Source organism: Electrophorus electricus, chromosome 6 (assembly GCF_013358815.1).
Source record: "Electrophorus electricus isolate fEleEle1 chromosome 6, fEleEle1.pri, whole genome shotgun sequence".
NCBI lineage: Eukaryota > Metazoa > Chordata > Actinopteri > Gymnotiformes > Gymnotidae > Electrophorus > Electrophorus electricus.
In genome coordinates, this window is record NC_049540.1 from 24880942 (window position 1) to 24906531 (window position 25590).

The following is a 25590-nucleotide window of genomic DNA, read 5'->3' on the forward strand; positions in this document are numbered from 1 at the left end:
GTGTTCCCATATGTAATAGTTTTGGTTTGGGAATGTATGCTTGCAAGTCCTTGTTAAAGTCTTACTTGCAGTTTCAGCATAAGTACATTTAAAAACACTAGATGTAAAAAAGTTCTACTTTAGAGGAAAACTTTGCTTTGTAATACAAGAACAGTATAGCATTTTTCCTTATTTCCATTTCACATTGCAAGATGTTTGGAGCCAAGTGTTTCAGTTCATTTAGGTTTATTTGACTTAACCGCAATGCCCTTTTATGTAGATGGATGGCAGTATTGCCCATAAAGTAAACAAGTAGTGCATGTGTAAAATTCCATCACTTTAGTTAATGAGTGACAGAATAATAATTGCTTTGATTGTTGCAACTAGTTGTCTAAGCCAAATGCCTATATAGTGTGAATGTTGTTTTATACCCATTTTCATTATAGTGTCTTGTTACAATAAACATTTGCGTTACATTCAATGATGTTCCATTTAGATGGGGTAAATAAGACCAGTGGTCTGTACTTACCTGAAGAAAGATGGGATTTCACACGCTCTCATCTCCACTTACAGAGGGGGGCTGAAAAATCAGATTCCATTATATACTAAGCCTCGAGGCATGCATATTTTGCAGCACAGTTTTCACTAAAAAGAGCCAAAAAGAACATCTTGGCTATGCACTGTGCATCATATATTAAGTCCTGCGATCAGCTGTGAAAAAATTCAGTGAGCAGGTGCTGTGCTGCACATAACAGGCCCCTTTTTAGTTCAAGTCACTTAAGTCAAGTGTATTCATATTTCACAAATATCTTTGGCACCCATTGTGCAGCTGGAAAATTAGACACTATATCAGAGTGATTAATCAATAATGGTTTAATTCTGTTACATTACATTTTAGCTCTTTAATTGTAGCAGTTCTATGCTGTGATGTTCTAGTTCAATTATATAGTGAATGCTGTGGGTTTGATGGACTTTTAAAATGTGGAGTCTCTAGGTATTCTTCCCCCCCCACAGGGTCTTTTGTTATAGACTGATTTGCTTTGAGCACTTCACTCTTAGTGTGGGGGGTTAAAAATGATGAAGAACACCACAAATAGCGATGACAACACTGAGATGCACACAAATTGTGACCAATATAACATTGCTTTCATAATGTAAATCATGTATGCAACATTGAAGTTTAGCTTTGATAATGAGCAACACACTCTTCTGCTGTCATTATCCCTTGGCTTCACCATTATATAGAATATATTATGTAGAAGCCTTGCTGAACCGTGTCTCTTTCTTTTTCTTCAGTTCTTTTCCATAGGTTATTTTTTTATGATTTCAGCAATTGGTGGGGAAAAACATTGCTGTCAGGAAAGCTTCCAACTCCAAAGTGACCATGCTGTGCTATCCTTAAAAAATAAACAAAAACAACAACAAAGCAAACTCTGATGTAAATGACCAAGTTATGAAATGGAGGGAGACAAGTGTGTGAAAAGTTTTGTCAGCACAACAACAGCCTTCGTTATGCACTTGATGCAGTGTCAATCAAGCTGATGTCATTAACAAAGCCATTGTCTACACCACACAAACCTGTCAGATCACACAAAACAGAGGAGGGAACCAGAACCTGGTTAATTAAAAAAGCAGCTCATTAATTGTAAAGAGGACAGTAGATATACAGTTTTGGCATATATTATTACATAATTAGTACTTCAACACCTGCAAACCTCTTAATGATGTAATACATCTTAGGCTAAACAGGTAGATCCCGAATGAAAGTGGTATGGAAAAATAAATACAGATATCTGTTTAAATGACAAATAAATAAATAAATAAATAGTGTTATTCTTCAAAAAAATCATTCAAATGTTATTTTCTAAGTTTTTTGCAGTTATCAGGTAAATGTTATCAGCACTATGTCAAAAACCACATTAAAGAAAAATCCTTTAATTAATTTTGTTAAATTTAGTTAATTTAGTTAAAATGGACAGGCACGGGCTTCTCTCTTTCAGAAAAGAGTGAACATCATATTGGTGAACTGAAGAATGTAAAAGAAGTGTTGTGGACTGGCTCCTGTATATGAAAATAGCTATAGCGTGTATGCGTGTAGTATGTGTGTATGGTGACTAAGTGCTATTTTCTAACGTACATATTATGTAAGTGCCACATTAATTTTGAAATGAAAAATTATGAACAAAATGGTTATGAAATGACTCAAGTGAACCAAAAAAAGTATCTGATCATTTTGTTCCTAACAATTGTTTGAGAATAACCCCTGTAGTGATTTTAGGGGAGAGGTGCTTTGATCAAAAATAATGTGCACAAAAAAATATGCCTTTATTACCCAGCACATATGGTGTACTGTATCTCTTATTCATTTTGTCACAAGCTATTCAGCTTTTGTAAATGCAGGCTATAGTAAATCATACAGTATAAACAGAGAGTAACAAGACAGTTGATGACACATTGACTATCTCTCTTCCACTTTGTCTTCAGAGCTAATGGCATTTCATGTTCATGGCCTTTGTCCTCCCTTATGATCTAATTAGGAAGATAGGAAATTACATACCTCTGCACCATCATGTTTACTCTGCCAAGACTTGTGGTTTCTAACACAGCATGATCCCAGAAGATTTCCACTGAGACGTGTTATCACATAGTCTCACTTGCACAACACTGTTATTTGTTTGCCACAATCCCTTGTGCTGAGGGTTAAACGTCTCAGAAACTCCCCACAGACAAGACATTTATTTAATGAAGAGATAGCTTTGTCTTTGGCCCTGATAAGCAGACAATTGTAATTTAAGTTTCCTCTCCCTCTGACTTTGTGTTATTTTTCTCACTGTTTTTCACCTCTACTTCTTTCTGAATTGTAGGATGGACCAAATAAAGGCGACTGCTGCAATTCCATCCCCATTGCCCCTGTGGCAAATTGGCCCTTTATCAAAGGCAGGCCTCATCTATCAGCGCAAAGACAGGTATTGAAATTGCTCTGCTGCCCACAAATCAGGCCAATGGATCGGACCCTTATCTGGAACAAGGCCGTCATCACTCTGGTGCTGGTGAGAGCACAGGAGTTAGAGAGGAAGAGGGCATGAAGACCTTTTTCACTGGTGATAGATGTGACCTTCCCTTGACCCTTGGTTGGCCAGAACACGCGATGGGGATGCAAACATTTTGTAATGGAGACTATCCACTCTTTTTCTGCTTTATCTTCTGCTTGTCAGAGAGATAAAAAAAGGCATTTGGAAAAGAGGGTGTGATGCGTATGTATATATATCAGTCTATATATCAGTCTGTAGTATAGATCAGTCTCTTTTTAATCGGGTTATACCGTAATTGTTTCATGATCTACTCCTATTTTACCAAAAAAAAAATAAAAAAATCAATGTTTTCCATCCATGGATGTAAAGCATAGGTGAAAAGAAAATGAAAACCTCTGTTTATAGACACTTTGAAAGATTAAACTTCAGAGACATAGGTCAATGCTAGGTTTCACACAGTTATCCAGAGTGCTTCAAATGTATTCCAGTTTAAAACTACAGAACATTATTGCACACAGAGGTGCATGATGATACAGCATGGACTCGAGTACAATGCTGAAGATAGGCAGAACATTTCCTTCTCTTATTTAAGCTGATTTCTCATCTGAAATCAGACTACATGTCTCTATATCACAAACATTTACAAACACATTTTGCAAAGCACGCAAGGCACAATGCTCAAGTATGTTTCATTTGACTTATTTTGTTTTCATAATTTACATTTGTATTTTTAACATCAAACATTATTTAATGAGGATAGTCAAATAAGTATACTTTTGAAATATTTGCAATTTACATGACTGGGAATTATACAAGACCAACCAGCAACTAACATTAGAGGAGTTTCTACAACATAATGTGCAATGATGATCAATAAACAGACAAGGACACATATATCAGTAATTCCCAATCTATTATCGATTGATGCAATATGTTCACACACGTTCCAATAACAGCTCTAACCAGTCATGGTGGAAGACTACTTGAACTAGAGCAGTGAAGTGTGACAGGTCCCTCACTTGCCCTTGGTGCTTAGAGATCACTGGAATTATTATGGAAATTCAAACAGGCCATTCTGGGAAGCTGTACCCATTTCTCCTTCTTTGTGCGAGTTGTTATCAGTCTCGTGGGATTGGAAAAGGACCTTCCTTCTTTTCAGTCTGAATGTGGAAGGGAAATGTGTGGGGTAGAATTTGACTGGCAGTGGTGCCTGCAGAGAGTTATGCCGGTTGTGACTCAAACTCACTGATAAGAGTAGGATTCATAAATGAGAGCAAGGCTCAAAATACATCTATTTTCCCTTTCTATTCTCTTATCAACCCTATGGCCTGCCATTGAAATTATCTTCTGGCGACTGATAGTAGTCCATCAGGAACTCAGTTCTCCACAAGTATTTAAAATGAAAAAGGGCAGAAGGGCAAAGAAACTGTGACACAATTGAATCGCACTAATGTGCAATGTATAGATGTAATTACATTGTGTTGAAATGTAAAATATTCTAATTTCTGCATTTAGCACTAGTTTAGTAACTTTACGGGTAGAATTGTGTTACTTATCATGACAATAGTCATCTTATATTGTATTATTCTTACTGCATATGCAATCATACTTACATGTAGACAGTAGACTGTGTGACAAAAGCAATATGTGAGGGCTCAAGTACGTAGCATGATAATTGAAAAATGTGGATTGCAAGATGCGATTTTGGATTCATCCTCTACTGCAAAATAGTAGCCTAGACCTAGCATGTACTTTCCCAATAGAGTGTTTTCTTGGTTTACCAATAAGAGTAGTTCAAGGTAGCTGTATTGCCCATATCCAGTTACAGTATGCCAAAGTGTTGGCATACAAAAGGAAAAGTAACGGTTTTTAAAATATAAACCTTTTTGTATTATATCAAACATCCCACAAAGTTGCAATAAAAAACAAAGAAATATGAGTCTTGGTTTTGTCTGTGTCTGTTTACATGTGGTTGGTATGCCATGTGCTTTTTAGTTTTGATTCTTTGCTCATTATCTGCTCCACTCCACTTGTCATTCACCTCACGAGTCTTGTCTGAGGTCCTTTCTGTTAATTGTCCCTGGGTGTTCATAGATGGTCTCCTGTATATGTATCCCTGGTCGCTGTTCCTTGGTTAGCATTTTATGTGTCTATGTGTGTGCTGTGTTGTGCAATTTGCCCTGCTCCTTGTGTTTTTTTTGTTTTGTTTTTTAGTCTGGTCTGCATCTTTATGTAATAGTTACTCTGTATCTTTAGTTTCCCATTTTGGTATCTTTCTTGCTTTATTGTTTTTTTTAAAAAATTATTTATCTTGGTTTATTCACCATGGTACTTGCATCCTGCTTTCACAACTCCCTTTACCTGGTTAAATATGATGAAACATTGCTCAAAAACTAGTGGATCAATTGTATCTGTGAACTGTCTGTGAGTGGAAGTAATATTATTCTGGGCATACATGATTGCCATCCCTTGGCACAAGACACAAGACCACAAGTGAACATACCTACCATTGCTGGTTTTGGGATTCTGGGTTAGCTTTCACTTGCTAGTTTTATTCAAGATTACTAACATTGCCAGAATTTCTCCCCTCCCAATGTATATTGGGGAAAAATAGTAATCTTGAATAAAACTTGCATAGCATAACTTGGAATTGGAAAGTCACCAAATGTTCATATTTTGTATGTGTATATTTTATTCTCACATGCCCAACCATTTAGGATGCTTGATACTTTAAAGGGTTAAAGTTTTTTTTTTTAATCCAGTGAAGAAAATACCAATGCAGATGAATAGAAATTTGAACGTTATATATCCCTTTGTGAGAGCAGATTGCGAATTTAGCTAATGAGGTATCGTGCAACGCTCTGTGGAAGGGGGAATAACAGAATTTATTGGGCTGAAGTTCAGGGCGGCTTCCGCTTCCTAACTGACTCGTGGCTCGATTCGGACTATGGTTTAACTGATTCCTGACTTGACTCATAATTTAAGACTCGCGAAATTTACATGTGGGCAAGACGAAAAAACAAACCGATCGTTTGAATAAAACATTTTAAAAAAATATCTCACGCGAGCGTCTTGTCTGTCATTTCCGAGAAGGTCACGCACAGGCTTTTTTTTGCAGCTCACGGCTTAGCATTCAGTATGGGTACACACCACCAACTTCGGGTACAAAATCTTTGAGTCGCATGGACAGTCGAAGTGCTACATGCAGTATCAAAATAAAGGGCACTGGATAAATGACGTTGAATATTATTAGACATCTTAAAACACACCTTAAGTTAGGATGAAAATGCTAGCCAGCTAGATCGATAGCCGTAATACTTTTATAGTAAGTTCTGTATCATTTTAAGCAGTAACGAGTTTCTAGCATTTGTACATGCTACCTTGGCCTGTTACTATTTTCTTTTTATCTTGGTTTCAGACCAGCATCAGCTAGCTTTCAGGTACAGTTCCGTGTCTCTGCGATAGAGAATGCACGTTAGCAGCCTCATAAATAAATGAGACGAAATAAAATGGGACTTGAGATTTGTACACCAGAGACTCAAGACTTAACTCGGACTGGTAGTTATATACCAAGGAGACACACTGTCGACACTGCTGTTCTGTCTGAATCCTCTCAGTCAGATTAGCATTAAGAGTGGGTATGCGTACCAATTTAGAAGCGGGCTTCCATTCCCAATAACATCAGTCCAGCTTCTGAGAAGATATTTTTCTTACTATTCATTGCATATTGCATGTTTAGCCTGATTAAAGACAGCCATCCATTATTCTAAGTCCAGTTATATTAAATTGCAATACCAAGATCAAAATGTCATACAACAATATATTCCTCCACTTCAGCAGCCATGGCACTGAATAATTAAACATATTTTATATCTGTTCAACAGTATCAACTATTCATAATATTTATGGACCATTAATGCATGAATACTCATTATCCAGCCAAAAATCCCAAGCAAACCAGATCTCAGACTGAACTGAAAACTTTTTTTTAAATTTTTTTTAATTTTATTTATTTATTTATTTATTTATTTATTTTATACTGTTTCTTCATATGAACATCTCAACATCAGAGCAGCATATAGCATAGGCAATGGAATAAGCAGAAGAGAGGACTTATTTACAAACTGCACAAAAATATGAACCACAAGAATACAGTAGAAGGAACATAGACGGCTATTAGTGTTGAGTGCATGCAAAGGCAGGAGGGCCACAGAGTACGTGAAATAATAAGGGAGATAATAGGGAACAGGTGTCTGTGCTGAGGCGAGGAGGAGTGCCAGGCCGCAAGGATCGTGCTTGAGGGTGCGTTGGCGGTGCTCAGATGATCTCCCTTCCCCCCAGTGGAGAGGTGAGAGTCTGATAATACAGCCCAACTGGGAGGACGGGGGGGGGCGCTGCAGAGGAACAGGTAGTTCATCTTCAGCTTCTAGTGATTACTTTAGCTGAGTGCAGTAATTGGGTCAAACACTGCAGTGTGCTTGGTTTGACCGGACCACAGTTGTATGAAGGTGTAACTTGAAAGTAACTTAGTCCATAAATTTGCTTTTCCTCTGACTGTAGAGACAAAGACGAGATGGAATGATTGCTGAATATCAATAATTAATTTACCACCAACATCTGAAGTTTGAGGTTCTTTTCTTTGGACCACATTAACATATATTGCACATCATGACTGGCATGTAATCACTGCATGAAAGTATCTAGACCTGTCACATTAAAATATTCTAACAAGCTAACTTGTATTACCTGTACCTAAAATCCAAATGGACAAAATAAGAGGTCAATGGATGTTAAAGTAATTGTGGTCATTCATGCATTCTGCATCATAAGACTTCTAAAGGTTGAATTAAACATGCCCCCCCCCCCCCCCAAACATCTCCATGTGTAGGTGTGTGTTTGTGTAACGAATGCCCGAGTGCCGAAGGGCATGGAGCAGGACACACAGACTCTCTCGACGGAGTGAAACATTTAATGACACAAAAACATATAGAAGATGGTGGCACTCACAAATAACATTAACGATGCCCACAGACACACTTAACACTAACACCTTTAACATTTAACACGAGCTAGACAAACATGATTACTGATTACATTCAGACGCTAACAAACAAACAATGACCAACGGTGAGGCACGCACTGACGGGGGTTTAAATAGACAGACACACGCTAACACTTAACCCCGTACAGGTGTGTGCCTTCACGGGGGTGTGGCTACAAACGAGTGAACCCCCTTGCACGTGGCAAGCTGTACCACGTGACTCATGGGGGGGAGTGTCCTGTGACAGAACCCCCTCCCAAGGGGTGCGGTTCCCGACGCGTCCACTCCAGGACTGCAAGCCCCAGGCCACCGTGTACACATACAGACACAGTACGGCTTTGCCTGCTGCCCACCCAACATGAGGCGGGCTACTAACCGATGTCTCGGGAGACCTCTCAACAGGAGGGAGGGAGGCAGGATGTCTGCCTCCTTCAGGGCAGTCTGGCACGCCCTTCGTAACATGCGAGGGGGAGACACTCCCCGATGACCCCTCCCTAGGGACATGGTTCCCGACACTTTCCCCTTCCAGGATAGCGAACTCCAGGTTGCTGTACACACACACACAGTACGGCCATGCCCGGTGACCACCCAGCACAAGGCAGGCCAGGAACCTCCCACCTGGGAGACCCTCACCAGACAGGGAGAGAGGCAGAGTGCCTCTCAAGTCAGTCCTACGATTTCCCCGTGGAGTGATGTGCCTACAAACACAGACAGCCATTGGGCGTATACATGCATAGACAGAAGCGCCTTCACATAAACACTTTCACCGCTGTGCTGCAGTGCCTGCAGTCAGCGCAGGCACTGTAACTGTGTCCCCGGCCTTGAGGGACACGCGGGGGTGAATGTCCGCCCTGGTTCAGGCCATGCTCCTCCCCCGAACTGTCCTCCTTTTTCCAGCCACTCTAGGAGTGCCCCAGAGGCGGTTTGCCTCCGAGGCTTTGGGCAGACCCCTCCAGTCTCTCTGGCGCGTCCGATGAAGGGAAGGGACTTGGGCTTCAGCCCTGCTCTCTGGAGATCCCGCTGGCTCCACCCAACCACCCTCTTTACAGTCGTTGTGGGGTACATCGGTCCTCCTCAGCACGGGCTCGATAGCCCCAGTACCCCCCAAGAAATTCCTGGGGGTGTTCCCCCTCAGGAGTGGACGCAGACACCGGTTGTGGTCTTCTCCCCAATATCCAAGGATCCAGGTGGCAGTGTGGGGAGTGCCTATGCACCTCCCGCTAGGAAGTTCGTCCCTGGCCCGCCTAGTACTGGGTGGGCATCGGGCACTGTCATGCTGTGTTTTGTGTTTATGTGTACACGGTGCCCGGAGGTTCGTGTTCATTGGACGGACGCATTGGGAACTGTGCCCCTTGGGAGGGGGTTCTGTCACGGAAGTGAAGTGGGAGGATCCTCATTGGTGGCCACACCTGCACACACCTGCACCTTGTTTTGGTTGTGTATTTAAACCCTCGTCGTAGTGTGCAGGATTGTTGGTCATTGGGGGTGTAACGTCTTGATGTAATGTTCCTTTCATCATTTTTGGTAAACGTATTCATGTTTGTCACATGTGTTTATTGTTGACTGTTTCATGTTTGTGTTTATTGTTTGTAATGCTTGTGAGTGCCGTTATCATTTTATGTTTATATGTAAATAAATATACGTCCCAGTCTCTGGAGTCTGTGCGTCCTGCCCCTCGCCCTGCGACACTCGGGCCACCACGCGTTACAGTTTGTCTGTATTGTCACGCCCTCTTGTGTCGTTCACCTGAGGCTTGTTGTGTGTAATTGTCATGCGTATATAAGTCTCATGTCTTATTGTTGAGTTGTCGGTGTTTAAAACATAGCATGTGTTCTACGTCTCCATGTTCTATGTTAATAAACATCTGTTTCAATGTGCCTCGTGCCCGCATCCTGCTTAAACCTCCGAGTGTTACAGAAACACCGACTGACCAAGGATGCCTGGGAAAGGCAAAAGCAAGGGAAAGAAGGGAAGTAAATGCCCTCCCACAGCCTGCGAGGGAAAGCCCCCCATGCTCTTGGGTACCCTCCTGACGCCCACAAGAGGTGAGCGTGGTCCAGTTGCAGAAGCAGAGGACTGGTATAACGATTTCCAGTCCTAGGAATCGGACTCTGTGGACTTCAACTATCCGACAGAGAGACCTTCGCTCATCCTGGCCTCACTTCATGGATCTTCGCCGAGGGAGGAATGTGCTGGACGATTCTGGGGAGGGGGGGGCCTGTATATGGTCCGGGGTCAGACTTTGCTGAGTCCTATGGAGACCAGCAGGATTATGAGAACCAGCACTCGGAGGTGGACTCTGCTGCGTTCTACAGCCCCTACCTGAAAGACTATAGGGGCTATGCTGGTTATAGAGAGAAAGGGGAGTGTAGCGACGTTAGTCTGCAATCGGACCTGGGGTCCTATCGAGATGGGAACATTCCAATGGAGGTGGAAGAGGACCCTCATAGGGATCTTCCCTCCCACAGCGATGCTAAAGGCTCTGGGAACAATGAGCCCTCAGCACCCAAGGCGCCGCCTAAGGCTCCGCCCAGAGTATGCTGCCCCGGAGCAAGCAAGCTGCCCTGGGTGGCAGCTGAATATTAACAGTAATAAACAGTGGAACTGCACTCCTCACTTTTCCTATAATTGTGTTTATTCATTTACATTAAATAAACCAGCTCGGCAGTATTATTGTTTTGGATGTAGATCTACGGTTTCTGACAATTGAGTCTTTGGTCACTGAGCAAGAGTGACTCAGCTCCATGGGTATTGTCTTATAGTGTAAGGTTAAAGTAAAGCCAGCATGTCACGGAACGCTCCCCTTGCCACTGGTCACGTGGTGCGGCCAGCTGCATGCAGTGGGAGTAAACCCCTGTTGGTGTTTCATCAGTGTTGGTCATTGTTCATGTTGCTGTTGGTAATGTTCATGTTGTTCACGCTAGTTCAATGTGTTTTCATGTTCACCGTTTATGTTATGTGTGGGTGCCATCATTGTATGCGTTGTATGTTAATAAACATCTGTCTCTGTCGAGGGAGTCTGTGTGTCCTGCTCCACGCCCTATGGCATTGGGGCCGTAACACAGTGAAGCTAAAGTAAATATTCCTGGAGACCGCCATCTCTAACATTTTATAACCTTGGCTGGTTTTTTCAGGACCATCACCACCCTCCCCCTCCTTGGAGGACAACTTCAATTTTGTAGATTAAAGATTAGAGATCAGTGTAGTCAACACTAACAGTAACTTACATACTTAAAACAAGATAACAATAATGACAGTTATTATACTAGGAAATAAATGATATAGATGGGTGTGGTTAGTTCCTCGGTGCAAATATGTATGTGGAAATGTGTTTTTTGTTTATGTGTAAGTGTGTTTGTGTATGTCAGTGTAAGTATGCAACGCAATGTGAGATAGACAAACAAAAAAGGCAGAATGACAGGTAAACAAGCAAACATAAGATGAAACAGAGCTTAGCATTACATTGTGAGATAGGGAAGGTTGCGGTGGATAAAATTTGCAACGTTGGAGACAAACCAATGAATATGGACATGCATGTTTGTGTGTGTGTGTGTGTGTGTGTGTGAGTCTGTCTGTCTGTCTAGAGTGCAAGACATACATATGCATATGTGTATATATAATCACTAAGCTGTGTATTGTCTAGAACATGGAGATTTGTCATTGGTAAAAAGTTTATTTATTACATTTTTATTTGGTCCAGCTTGACAACAACCCAATCCAGCAGTGCATTTTAGTGCGGTGTTGTGTCTGCTGAGAAGGTAATCAGCTGATGCCACCTATGCAGAGCAATGAGGTTTGGATGTTCCCTAACCAGTGGGGGCTTTGTGATCATCAGGAGCATCATGTGGCATGTATAGCTCACCAAAAGCAAACCTATTTCTAATTCAAATGTTATATTGCCTGTATACTTTATACACTTTATATAACTTTGTAAATGCATTTAAGTGAATCTGTTGCAATAATCAAGAGGACTTCAGGAGTGTAGTGAGAGCAAGCAAAAGAATTTTGGAGTTTTAGAAGGTCATCTGGTTCTGTCGATGGACAAACAGAGTGGGGCCATGCCTGGGGGACATTATGAGTAAACAGCCTTTGTAATGGGCTCTTAATCGGACCAGGCAATCTGGAGAGAAGGGCCCCAGGCTGTGTGGCACCAGTGGCAAGACGGAGGTGACTGCACGCCGGAGGTGACTGCGTGGCAGTTATTATTAGTACTATCATTGATCAGACAGGGTGAGCACTGCAGTTGAAGAGTGATGATGGATTCTGGGGTTCCAGCCCAAGCGCAGCAGCTGTCAGGCCCCAGTGAGGGTTCAGGGGAGGAGGGGAGACAAAGCAGAATGCAGGCCTGGGCACCTTGGAGAAGACGCCCTCCGTAAGGTAATGGTGCAGTGGTGGCAAACTTTAGAAAATGTGAACTGTGTTTTTCAGAGGTTATCAGTTGAGCATTTTTTATTCTCTTTTTTGACACTTAAAGCAATGCTGTTCATTTCTCCTGTGTTTCTGTGTGAAGCTTTGCAGAGAACTTTGAAGCAGTGTCAGACAGCTTAGGACAAGTCACCTCTCAAACTTTAGGACACAGTACCATTATGACAGGCATAGATAGATTTATGACATGATAGGCCAATTTTAACTGAGGCATTTTTGAAGCATCTCACTCGATTACTGTTTGTCACCACCAAACTACAGCCATATGATCACAGAACTTCTATAAAATAACCAAATATAGGTATTGGTTTTTATTGATTACTTTATACATTAATAATTTTTTTACTTTTTAAATTAATAACCTATTCAATGGATTGTATTTGAGATACAGCACTGTGATAAAAAAAATAAACAAACAAAATGTATCCCCCCTCCCCTCCCCCCCCCAAAAAAGGACAACAAATGAACTATTGTGATTTAAAGGGTGTCAAAACTCCCAGGTATGGATTTGCATTATATTTATGCATTTAATCAGCAAACACGGATCATGTTCTTTACCATTAGTTTGCTAACTCTTGGTCAGAGACTCTTGGCCTCCAATAAAGAAGAACACCACTGAGAAATGCCTATTATATATTTATAGCTGAAACTCCCCATTCATATCAGACCCACTACAGTGAACAGGTGTTCATTTATGTTGAATAAACCAGCTCAGCAGTATGATTGGTTCGGACATAGATCTAGGATTTCTGGCAATTGAGTTTTTGGTCACTGAGCAAGAGTGACTCAGCTCCGTGGTTATTGTCTTATAGTGCAAGGCTGGTCTGTCTTACAGTGAAGCTAAAGTCAGAGTTGTATACTAGGATTTATTCTCACAGATCATGCCTTTTAAGTACTTATATTTCAAAGATCACCTGTTTTGTCGTTAGCTAGAATATGGGAGGTTTTACTCCACTGTTTATTTTAGGGACTAATCTGGGCATGCATACAACTGACTGGTCATTGCTGCATTCAGAGTTTAGTGTAGGAATTTCAGAAACCAAGCACACCAACAACTAATTTTTAATGTTTTAGAGACCTCCGTGTCTGGACTGTTATATTATATTACATATTACTATGTTATATTTATATTATAAAATTCCAGACTGTGATCTTACAGACTGCTGCAGTATTCTTAAGCCATATGTATATAATTCCTTAAATTCACAATGACAATAGTTTTGCATAACTTGATAGTCATTGATGGTCATTCACATTCAACTCAAGATGATATATAATGTGTTACAAGATAAAGCCAGCTGCTCACAGCTGTTTCAGTAGCAATATTTCACCATTATAAGTACTCACTTTCAAAAGACCTTTTAAAAATCACACATGCATCAATGTAGTCAATATGGAATGAAATTAGGCCCATTACCACTGAAAGAGATATCAAAGTGATATAGAAACATATTTATAAAGGGGGGGGGGGGGTCCATTCGATAGGAAAAAAAGAACTGCTTTTATTTGCATGTAATTTCCATTTTGAAGAACACTTCATTATTCTATCCAATGCCCTCCTTTTGCCATTCACTGTGATGAAGTAGAACCTTAATTACATACAACCTATGAACCAAATTAATCATAAGATACATTGAACCATGTGTTAAGATATCATCTATGGATGAATGAACAATGGGCGTGATTACCCTGCTATTTGTAATGGTGATCAGACCGTTTGTAGGTGCACATGAATGTAGTGTCAGACAGAATGAGTGCAGTGCTGTTAGCACCTCCGTGTATTGTATAATGTCAGGCCTGATTAGCCTAAATGGTCTGAGAGAGAGAGAGAGAGAGAGAGAGAGAGAGAGAGAGAGAGAGAGAGAGAGAGAGAGAGAGAGAGAGAGAGAGAGAGAGAGAGAGAGAGAGAGAGAGAGATATGTTCTTATGAGCTACTGTTCTGCAGTTGATGTACATAGACTAATTTCCTAACAGCTAACATTAGGGCAGATTAACTGCAGTTGTTCACTTAGATGAAAAAAAGAAATTTAGATGTTATACATCTTTGCATTAATTAGATTTCTTCCAAAACTCTTGTACACTGTGTATACACACCACTCCCCTAAAATGTTACAGTTACTTATTAGCATGCCAAGTTGAGGTGCATGTCAAAAACTTGATCTTATTCAGATTTGTTAGAATGTGTGAATTTTGTAACAGGCTAAACAGGTTTTGTCTATGATTATCAATAAAATGCCCTAGAAGAGAAAGAGTAGAGGATGTGATCTAGGTCTCTTGAAGTTTTGAAAGATGATATTTTCTCTGTGAATTTGATTAGCCAGGCAGGAGTTTATTACCCACTGTAAAACATTCAGCAGCTTAATGTGCAATAGACTCTCTTCTTTATGTTCTGCAGCAGTTTGCTCTCCTCATTATAAACATGCAAGCCCTGCAATTCAACACCCATTGGGTTCCCTCCAGTTTCTACAGCTCACCAAGGTTAAGCACTTGCATATTTCACCCTGACAGCAGCCAGGACCAATGTGTAAACACCTCATCCAGGCTGTGGGTAAGATACAGACCTTTAATGAATTTGTTTGATTGTTGAAGGCAAGAGAGAAATCAAGGTGTGAAAGAACAAATTTCTAAAAGCAGCCCTGGAGCCAGGAAATATGATGATATTGTACAAAGAAAAGAAAAAATGGTAAAAATATAAAATATATTTCATACAATGTTGTACTCATGCACAGCTGAGTTCTATTTAGGGATATTTCTCTATTTCAGACTCCCAATGTAGGGCTTTAAAGTGCTTGGCGGGTGTAAGAGGCAGTCCTTCTACGCTTTAAGAGGTGTCTCCAGTCTGAGTGTTACTGATTGGTTTAATGAGGGAAAGTTTTTTAAAGTTGAGGAAAGGCTGTGAGGGGACACGATGCAATCTATTTGTGTCTGTATTAGTTACCTCTGTGCTGGATTACAGGCTGGGAAGAGTGAAAGGATTCTATGTGTCAGAGAGCTCCACTGATAGCTCAGAGCAGAACGCTAATCTCCTGTCCTGCCTTTTGGCAAAGAAAAAAAGGAGCCATGAAGGCCTAACCTCCTGAGGCCTGATGGCCCTTATTTTTTTGCCGAAAGCAGCATGTACTATTTCCGGTTTGATTTGCTGAAATGGGTTTATTACACTGGGAATATTTTCTAGTTAGGCTGAGCACTGAGTAACATTCACACATAAGTGTGAGTCACTGACTCTGCAGTAGAGAGTAATTTGCAGGCCTTATGGTTTAGACCACTCTCTCTGTATAGATTACATATTGAGTTTTTCTGAGATTGAAGCTATAATTTATAATTTATATAGCTATATTCATGTTGAATCATCTCCTCTATATAATGCGCTTAAAGTTTTTTTCTCATTAACATTAGTAATTGCTAACTGAAATATTTGAAAGCATGTTGCCTAGGACTGGCTGAGAGTACAAAGTGTATGGCCATTATTCATGATTTTGTTTTTACTAAGCACTTAGCAAGAGATGTGCAATAATGTTAATGGTCATTAAGAATGTCATGCCAAATAAACTATATACTCTAATGATTCATTCACATTTTAAAAATTCCTTATTTTTTGTAGTAGTCTAAACAGTAGCATCAATTCACTTTTCTTTTGTTTTTGCAGTACTAATTGCTATATGCAAAGGTGACGTTTCTCAACAAACAGACATCACACTTGTGCTAATCATTACTATACTTATTTTTCCATGAATGCCTTTTCCTCAAGCTGCTCCCAAAGGCATCATGATAATTGGCTGGTGTAAGTTAGATAGACGTGACTTCAGTGAGTGTATATTAAATCCTGAACAGGACAGCACATTCATTAGCTAATGTCATTAAGGTTGTCTATTTTTATAAGACACTGATAAAACAAACAGCTTCAGATACTGGGAGGCATGGTTATAACAGTTATTAGCTTAAGTTTTATTTCATTGAAATCACACCATAATGAGATCTGCCCAGTGCCTATAATACTATTAAATGGATTAAACATGACACAAAGTCTAATGCCCATTATAATTATATTATCATTGTCTTAACATGTAGTGCACTGTTATCACAATCAGCCTCATGGGAGCTGGTGTATAGGACTATGAAGCTTCTCAGCAAACATTTTTGGGAATTAATACTGTCTGAATAATTTCACCACACTTTATTACAAAGGCTTATATTATTCACTATAAGTTTATTTAACTATGGTGATATAAGCATTACATTACAGTACTACATCTTCATAAGCAAATTCTTATGTTTATGCCTGTAGATAAAAGAAAAACAACATAAGAGCACAAAAAAATAGCCAGTTTTAAAAGATTTAATTTTGTAGTTTTAACACTAGAGAGTTGAATGTGAGAACAAATAATAAATTGGAATTACAAAATGAAATGTTTTGCTTCCTATTTTTGGTCACAGTGTGTCTTTCTATTATGAATGTATCTGCCAGAACCATCCAGAGACCTTCTAATGGTTCTCCATACTGAAGATGTTAATAATGTGACTCTAATCTCCTACTGGTTCATAAAACAAGTCGAATCCACTATCCTCAGAAGTCATTCATTAAAAGTGAGTAGAACAACACAGTAACCATTTCACCCAGAACCTTTACTGGACACTGCAATGACCTCTGGCGACACTTTGGAAAAACAAACAATCACCAACAACAAAACATACTGTATTGTGCATTGGAAGGGGCAAGACGTGAATAATAAGACCAGCAGCCTTTGTCTTCTCCGGATTAACATGATAATGAGAAACCTGAAATCAGACCAGCACTGTCATTCTGTTACCCACCCTAATGTGTGCATAAGACAGTTAGCAGGTCTCTTCACTCAGAGCAGGGCTGGTAATGAGTGAAATGCAGGCCAGGGATGCTGGAAAAGAGCAGGTCAGCCGAGACATCTCTTCAGGGGAAAGGTCTTGCTCAGAAACTGATAAATGTTAATTACCTGACATTAGCGTTAAGAGACAAGGGTCATGGCAATCAGCCTGGGGAACGCGTGGAGACGAGAGAGAGAGACGATTCAATGGTGGGAGTTCAGGCTGAGGTATGCTGACGCTCAGAGGGAACTGCCAAGTGTGTGAGAGGTTAATTTCTTACTTCATTTCTTTATGGCTGTTACTGCCATTAAGTGCATTACTCCACACAGTGAGAAGCAATTCTTTTCATTACATGGAAATTTCACATGGGACCATTATAAGATAACAAATACTATAATGCACTAAATAGCCTAATTTTGTGACATCAGTGGGAGAAAGCTTTCTATACCCTCCATGCAAGATGTTTAAGCTTGTTACTTCCTCAAAGTGACTGCTTGAGAATGTGGTCTTTTTAGAAACCTTTTTTTGCCCAAAACTAGACACATCCTGTGACCTGACACTAATTGCTGCCTGGTTGTTTGTGCCGGGGTATTCAGCACCATTTGAAATAGTACATTTTATCCATGTTCAGAAGGACATTCTGTATACACAGGCCTGCTTCCTTCTGTAAATGAAAATAGTGACCTCATGGAAGTCATGGAGATATGGAATGTTTAACGGTTGGGACTTTTGCTGATTCAGTTTTAAAATTGCATATTAAATATTTTACAAAACTCCATTTAAAAGTCTTCTTTTCGGTTAGCACTACTTTGTACAGTAGAACCCCCCCCCCCCCCAAAAATATTCTTCAAAAAGGTCTGATTTATTGAAAGAATATATTTTGTTTTATTTAACCCTTAACTGTAATAGTTGTGGAAAAAAATGTAAGCTAAAATGTTGCGTGGCAGGTGAATTTAAATGCTTTGTAAAATAATTCTTCATAAAGTGCACTACTAGTAAGCATGGCCAGGCGTACAAGAATAAGTTTTATGAAACAACTCCAAAAGAGCTCCTTCCGTTTTTTATTTTATTTTATTTTTACACTAGATGGCGACGTCGTTTCTTAGAGCATCTTCAGTCGGTGACCTAAAGGTAGCACAGCCTACCAATAAGAACCTGTTTTAAACCCCAAATAGCACAAATCTAAATGAAAAGTGGTTTAGCCTAAAGAATATAAACCGTTTGCTTGCAGGAATGCGTTTAGTTAATATTGTCTTATATGTATTATTTTCATAGAGTATTTGCAGCGAAGTGTTTCGGTGGATGTACAAACGTGTGCAAATTAAAAATGGAAGGATTTGCAAGTTATTTTATTACATATAGAAGTATATTCGTTTCTTTTTTTATTGGAAAAAGCTATTAATGTCATTATTCATCGATGCGCCGTGTGGTCCTCTTGACGTGACGCCCCCAGTTGCACATTCTCCAATCCAAGTCGGCAGGCGCACTCAGCTCGGTTTTATCACAGCGAACCCCCTATCATGACTCACTGTGGCTGTCGCTGCGGAGCAGAAAAGCCAAGCAAATGTGTTTGGAATACTCGGTGTGGACTTCATGCACAGACTGAGAAAAGTAGCCTATTTGTACAAACTTTTTGAACATCTTACATTCATCCGTGCCATGCACCCGAAGTTTGTTCCACGACGCGGGACGGGAGAACAATAGCCGATCATTTCTTGAAATACATTACATGAATGAAAATCAAAGGACTACTTTTTTGAATGTCTTTTTGTTTCTTATAAGCTAGGATGTTAAAGATATGGGCTACTAAATGTGTTTCTTACGTGTTCTCCAACAGCCACATATCCTGCTCGCGAAAGTCTGGAACAGACATCGTTTTTGTCTCTGAAGCGAGGACGCTACTGGGTTTGTAGGTTATGTCGCCTACGCATGACGCACCGGCGATTTTAAATAATTGAGCTGGGCAGTTATTTAATTTGTGAAAATTGTACCGATCTCCAGCAGTGCTTATTAACTTTGCGCTTAGGTCTTTCGACCCCCCCTCGCGTCACCAAGCCTTGGAGGATCAGTGTTGAGCGCCTTGCGGATGCACCTGTTATCAACACAAAAAAAAATAAAAAAAATTGCGGACACTTGTGGCTTTAAGCAATTCCAGACGAAAATTGCTGCATATAAGATGAACTCATTCGTATTTCGAATCAATGTTCTCACTGCTTCTGTGGCGCAAGACTTCTCAGCGTCTTCATCAAATAGTAGTCTCTAATACAAATAATGACTGTCTAGATCGTCTAGTTTAAGTAAACACTAAATTGCTCGACTCCGCTTAGCATGAACGGAATACCAAACTAGTGAGTTTTATGTGAAAAACAAGCCTTTTAGTCACTGAAGCAGAAATGAAAGCTTCCCACATCGTCTTTTGAGCGGGGATTCACCGGTCTGAGAAGGAGGGATAAGGTAGAGTGATCGGAGCCCTCTGACCTGTTCTTCGAACTTCAGGGTGAAGACGATGCGCTTCAGCATAGCCTGGCTCATCCTCTCTCTGCTCTGCAGAGGTGAGTCTGTTTAAGTGCTTTTCTATTGGAGCGGAATTACAGCCTCCTCAAGGTATAGCACGGCCCGCTGCACCTGTAAATGTGCTTCAGCTCACTAGCTGCTGTACGAGCGATTAACGCATGTGGCTCCTTTGTAGTTTAAATTCGGACTGCATGTGGGAAATATGCTTAGCTACTTTTGCTTTAAAGTACTAGATCACCGTGGACTTTACTATAAATTAATTGAAGCATTCCATTCTGGTAATGACTGTTTTCGTTGGTAGTGTTCTGCTACTACATTATGTTCAATTTCACAAACTATTACAACATAGAGCAAGAAGCTCTGGGTGTAATGGTGGGAATACTTTTGCTGAACTCCACTTATAATAAGACAGGGTGTTACTTCTTCGTGAGTCACCATGTGTAATCATTGACAGAAATGTTTATATTGTGTTAATGTTGATACGCACAGTAGCACAGGGGGACTGAGCCTTAATGAGCCTTTGTAATTATCAAATGGCATCAATTGGGCTGGATGTCTCGCTATAAAGATGATAGAACTTTTGAAGTCCCTTTTTATATGAAATGTGCTTTCCAAATACACTTGCCTAGCATTGCCTAAAATGCAAGGCAGGCAATTTTAATGGAAATATGAATTTCATGAATGGGGTTGTCTAATGTGTGTGAAGTGGGTTAAAGCAATGCGTACAAGTGGGATCTGTATTGCAAAAACTTATTTTGTTCCATGACTCTCTCCAGAGGTCATACCACAAAAGCTAGATTTTCAGTAGTTTTGGTGAAATGGGAGACAAGAATTCATATTCATAAAGCAAAGAAATATAATTGCAAACCTATCTCTCAAAAATATTTTTCGTAAAGAAAAAATATATATATTGGATATGACATATTTGGCAGTTAGAGAGAAGACGGTGCCTTTAAATAGTTTCCTTTTGACAAAATCATTCCCTCATTCCAGAAATAAACATGTGAATCATTTTACTGGGATTTGAATCACACTCACTTTATTGAGTGCTCATTTCCTCATTTACTGGGCTTTGATTTATTATCTGCTCTGAATTGGCCAAAGACCAACATATTTGCTGTGTTGCAAAATATGACTGTTTAAAACATACCACAATGCTTTAGACAAAATGTCCAGTAACTTAAAATCATAGCGCTAGTTTGTAAGAGACAAATAAAGCAATTCACAAGCATGCAAGCAAACAATTTGACTCCCATCATTAATTTAGCAAACAGCACTACCTACAGTAGTGAAACAGTTTATGAGCTTCATAATATGGAAATAGAGGTCGTAAACATTGGATGCAGAGACTAGAGGAGTACATTACACTGATTGGTCCTCTTCAGATTAACGCAGGATCATAACAGGTCGTTTCCCCCCACAGCGAGTGGTGATGAGCATGGTAAGAAGGAAAAGCAGAAACACACAAACTAGCCCCCCCCCACGAATGCATGTAAAGAAAGAAAAGTCAACTACTGTGTTGGCTGCCTGAGAATGTTGCAAAGGCACCTGTTGTTCCGTCAATGCAAAGGCAGTAAGGCGACGAAACGATACTGGCTCCCCTGTGAACTGCAACCAGTGTGCCTGCGTCATTACCCACACACACTCACAGAAACAACAAGGCTATTAAGAGTGATTACAAGAGCTGTCTGTCTCTGTCTCACTGATCTTTGGCTATGGAGAGACGGGGGCCGTAATCACCTTTCTCATAATGCAGGGCAGCTGCCAGCAATCTTCTGCTGCTTCCTGTTCAGTACCAATAAAAATAAACACATGGACAGTGTGTGGTTGGACCTGGCCCAAATAAATCAGCAGCCACCTGACAGCCTCCTTAAGAGCTCTGCTAAGCAAAGCTGTCTAGTTTGTTTGCATCACACGTTTTCCATGTTCACATTTTCCACGGCTGCGTTTAAGCATTGCGCAGCCATTCTTGTGAGAGGAACATGTTGGTTTCCACCATAAATCTTTTATTTATTTATTTAGTATCTTGAAAGCATTAGACAAAGTGCACACTGTTGCGATCAATCTTCAGAATTTGTATTATTATAACAGAGAATAGGTCTGGCCTGCATCTTTAGATTTGTGAAGAATATGTTTTCCACAATGAATTTTTATCAAAAGACATTCCATGTCTCATTGAGTAGAAAATGCTAGGAGTATGCATGCATTATCATGAAAGTTTGTGTGGACTCCTTCCAGATTACTGGAACCAGTGGGAATATTGCACATTGCTCCTGAGGAGGGGAGTGCTTGTGCACACACTCATTGCCACTACAAGACAACATCAGAGCCAGCGAGACAGGCAGCTCTCAGCAGGCAGCCTGGACACATTACCATAGCTAACTCGGAATTAGTCAGACAGCTTACCATTTGCACTTCCCATGCCCAGACCCAGCATGGCCTGGGAGAGGGTTCATGCTTGCCTCTCTCTCTGTCTGTCTGTCTGTCTGTCCGTCTGTCTATGTGTCATATGTCTCTCTCTCTCTCTCCCACTACTGAAATGTATCCTCCTCTGCTCATTTTCCTCATTTTGATTCTTCACTCTTTCATCCACCAATTCTCTATTGATTCCAGTTCAGATATTTTCCTTGTCTTCCCTGGGGCTGTGTGAGTTTAAAACAGCATCTGTCAACCTTCTGACAGCAAGATGACATGCTAAAATCTCAGCATCCTTTGTTAAAACAAATTAAGCCGCCTCAAAAGTCTTCCTAAATCCTAAGTAATGAATGTGGTAGGGAGATGAAGACACAAACACAAAGCAGATCTTTCCCAAGAGGGGATTCAGAAGGTTAAAAGCAGGCTATATATATGAGTTGGTGTTTAAAATGGTGTTTCAGTGTTTTTTTTCTGGGATTCACATAAACAAGCCCCTATTTAAAATGTCTTCATCTTAAATTAAAAAGGTTTGATTAAACCTCCAGTCTTTTAATTAATCTAAACAAAACTACTTAATGACAGTCTGAAGTCATATGTCTCGTATGAAAAAAAAAACTGAATAGTGCTGATGTAACACAAGAAATACCAAATTTTACATTCTATTTGTGAACAACTCAAAAATCTAAACCGCAGGAAACTACTGCAGAGTATTAAAAGTTTTTTTTTCCAATTTTGAGCAACATTGCCTAGAGCAACAGAATAGAAAAAAAGAACTGCTATATTTGGTATATTTAAACATTTAGAATAAAAAAAAAAACTAATTCTAATTTAGTAGACCTTGTAAAAAATGGATGGTTTCATGTAGTCTACAGTGTCTGTTCTCACATTGCCTTTTGTGATTTGGATTACTCATATTCTCAGAAAATCTCCTCATCAGACACAGTACATCTAAGAGTAGACAAAAAACATTTAGATTTCCTCCATACCTTTTTTTCTGCTATTTTGCTTCTGCCATATTGCTGTCTTTTTAGATCTCATTTGTATGGGTTCATGTGTTTGTGTATATGTGTTCACATACATATGTGTGTGAACACATGTAAATTGCTTAATGAATGTCAAATTATTACTTAGGCTTGATTACACCCAAAAAACAAAAGACCTGCAGTTGAGGCTTCATTTTATACCTACATTTTCATTATACATATAGTCCTTAAGCAAGCTACAACCGGCTCTGCACAACAATCCTAAAGTTCATAATTTAGCCACACCCACTGGGAAATCTGTCTGAAATTTGCATAATTTATATATTCTATGGGGGTTTATTGTGCCTTAAAGTACGCCTCTTCTTCCTGTTTGCCTTTGTCTCTGCCCTTCTCCTGTTTGTTGAACTGAAAGAACAGGAGGAAGAAGGCTGCCGCTTAGTTGTAGCCTGGCTACATTTCAGTGGAAGTGAATGGTTTCTGTCTTTCTTTGCTCTTTCGAGTTTGTCTTCTCATCTTACAGCTGACAGATACAACAGCAAAAGCAGAGTGATGGGCAATTTCCTCTCCCACCTGCTTCCTCTGGATCCCCCATGGTTAGTGTACTTCTCCCTCACTGCACTGTACCTAGTAAAACCTCCAATCAGCACTGTCCTCCAATCAGGATGGTTATCCAATCAGGGCAGGCCAAGGTTTTGTTGGATATTTTCCTATGCTGTGCAGTAAACTGGGAACCCCAGGTGTCACTCTGGTTTTCCTCTGTAAGCCTTTTGATGTTTGATGTATTTGCTTTTTGTCCCCTCCTGGTTGATCTGATCCACTCACCACAAGAAAATGGGTCTTTCCCTCTGCTGGTTTTGGCCTAACTCATTAAGTCCTGGACGACCCCCAGAAGCTGTACTAAGCACCAGGCTGTGGTGCCTCTGGCTTGCCTTTAGGTCTGCTTTAAACCCAGGGAGATAAATCAGATTTTAAAAGGCCCATGTAGAGGGGATGGAGACAGGGCCAAAGCCCCTGGATTTAAATTGAGCCATAAAATCCCCTTTGTTTCGCTGTGGGCTGTGGTAGGCTGGAGCTTCACGCAGTGCATTTGCTGCAGGTAATTGGGCTCTCTGCACCCGTGTGTGTAATCTCCATAAACACGGCGCTTTGGTCTCTGAGGAGGAGGGGGGGGGGGAGTTCCAGCAGGTGGAGAAATGGTGCAGTGGCTTTGTTCATGCTAACTAATGAAAGCATTTTGGCTTTTGGCCACTTATCCTTGATTTTCTTGATTGTTTGGTCTTAAACAGCTATGGTCGGTTTAATTGCTATGTTGTTAGTGTGTGTGGTTTTTTCCCCTCACACTAACACTTACATGCTTAGGTTACAGTTAGTGTTTACAATGTCATAGGCTACATGTGGGAAACTATTAGTCTCCTGTTATTTCCTCATTTGGATAATTCTGATTGAGGTTTCAGAGGTACAGTAAGAGAGTGCATATGACCAGATTAAAAAGAAATGTTCTATATTAATTTTATGATTTATGGACAGATAAATACTCCATCTGTTTAATTTTTATTCATTGCACTGAAGTAAGACTCTCCACGTGTGTTCAGGGGTAATTAGCTTTTTTTCCCCATCCCATTGTCATAGATTTCCAAACCTCTTTCATATGCTAATCTTATTAATTTACCCCATGGTGATTTGTCAGGTGAGATTTACATCCGCAGGAGATTGACTCATCCTCTTCTGAACACTGTTGAGTATGCAGAAGCAGATCCCTGACCACAGATCTGAGGGCTGCGCTAATGTCACACCAGTGCCTTTTTGATGTATGCAAATGCAAGAGAAAGATATCATTTTCCCTGTGGCTTTTTTTCCTCTCCTTAATAATAAGTACTTTTGTGCTTGTTTTTATTTAGCTGTCTGTCATGAGAATTTCTTTGATCAGTTATTCAGTAGTTGAGATTGGGTGCATGGCATGCAGTAGATTTGTCGGAAGTACTGAAATCATAGTTCTCATAGTCTGGGTCCAGCAGATTTCCCACTCTCCCTTTACCTAGGAGTCAGATGTGACAAAATAGCCAGCTACAATAACTGTTCAATTAACTAACAGTGATTACAAAATTGAGAACCAGGCCTCATAAATTACAATGTAAATAAGAATGAATAGAGACTGCAGACTGCTGCATTAAATAATTTCTTTATACCCACTTTTCATTCAGACTGCTGTCTCGCTTTAAGACAGTATCCCTGTAGTTGTGCATGTCAAGAATATAACTGAATAAAAATATTGATCGATTGTATGGCAAGGTTTGTCAAAAACCAGCCAACCAACCAAAAAATACTTAAAATTACACAACATACATACGAGCAAGGTATCTGG

General features: G+C 40.1%; 1 protein-coding gene across 1 annotated transcript in view; it reads left to right on the forward strand.

Moving 5' to 3' along the window:
* The first annotated feature begins 18849 nt into the window (after positions 1-18849).
* si:dkey-112m2.1 (transmembrane protein 132C) overlaps positions 18850-25590 on the forward strand; it is an 88581-nt gene continuing 81840 nt past the window's right edge. The window contains exon 1 of the mRNA XM_035526730.1: positions 18850-19868. Coding sequence (XP_035382623.1) covers positions 19823-19868 — 46 coding nt within the window. The 5' untranslated portion in view covers positions 18850-19822. The remainder of the gene's footprint in view (positions 19869-25590) is intronic.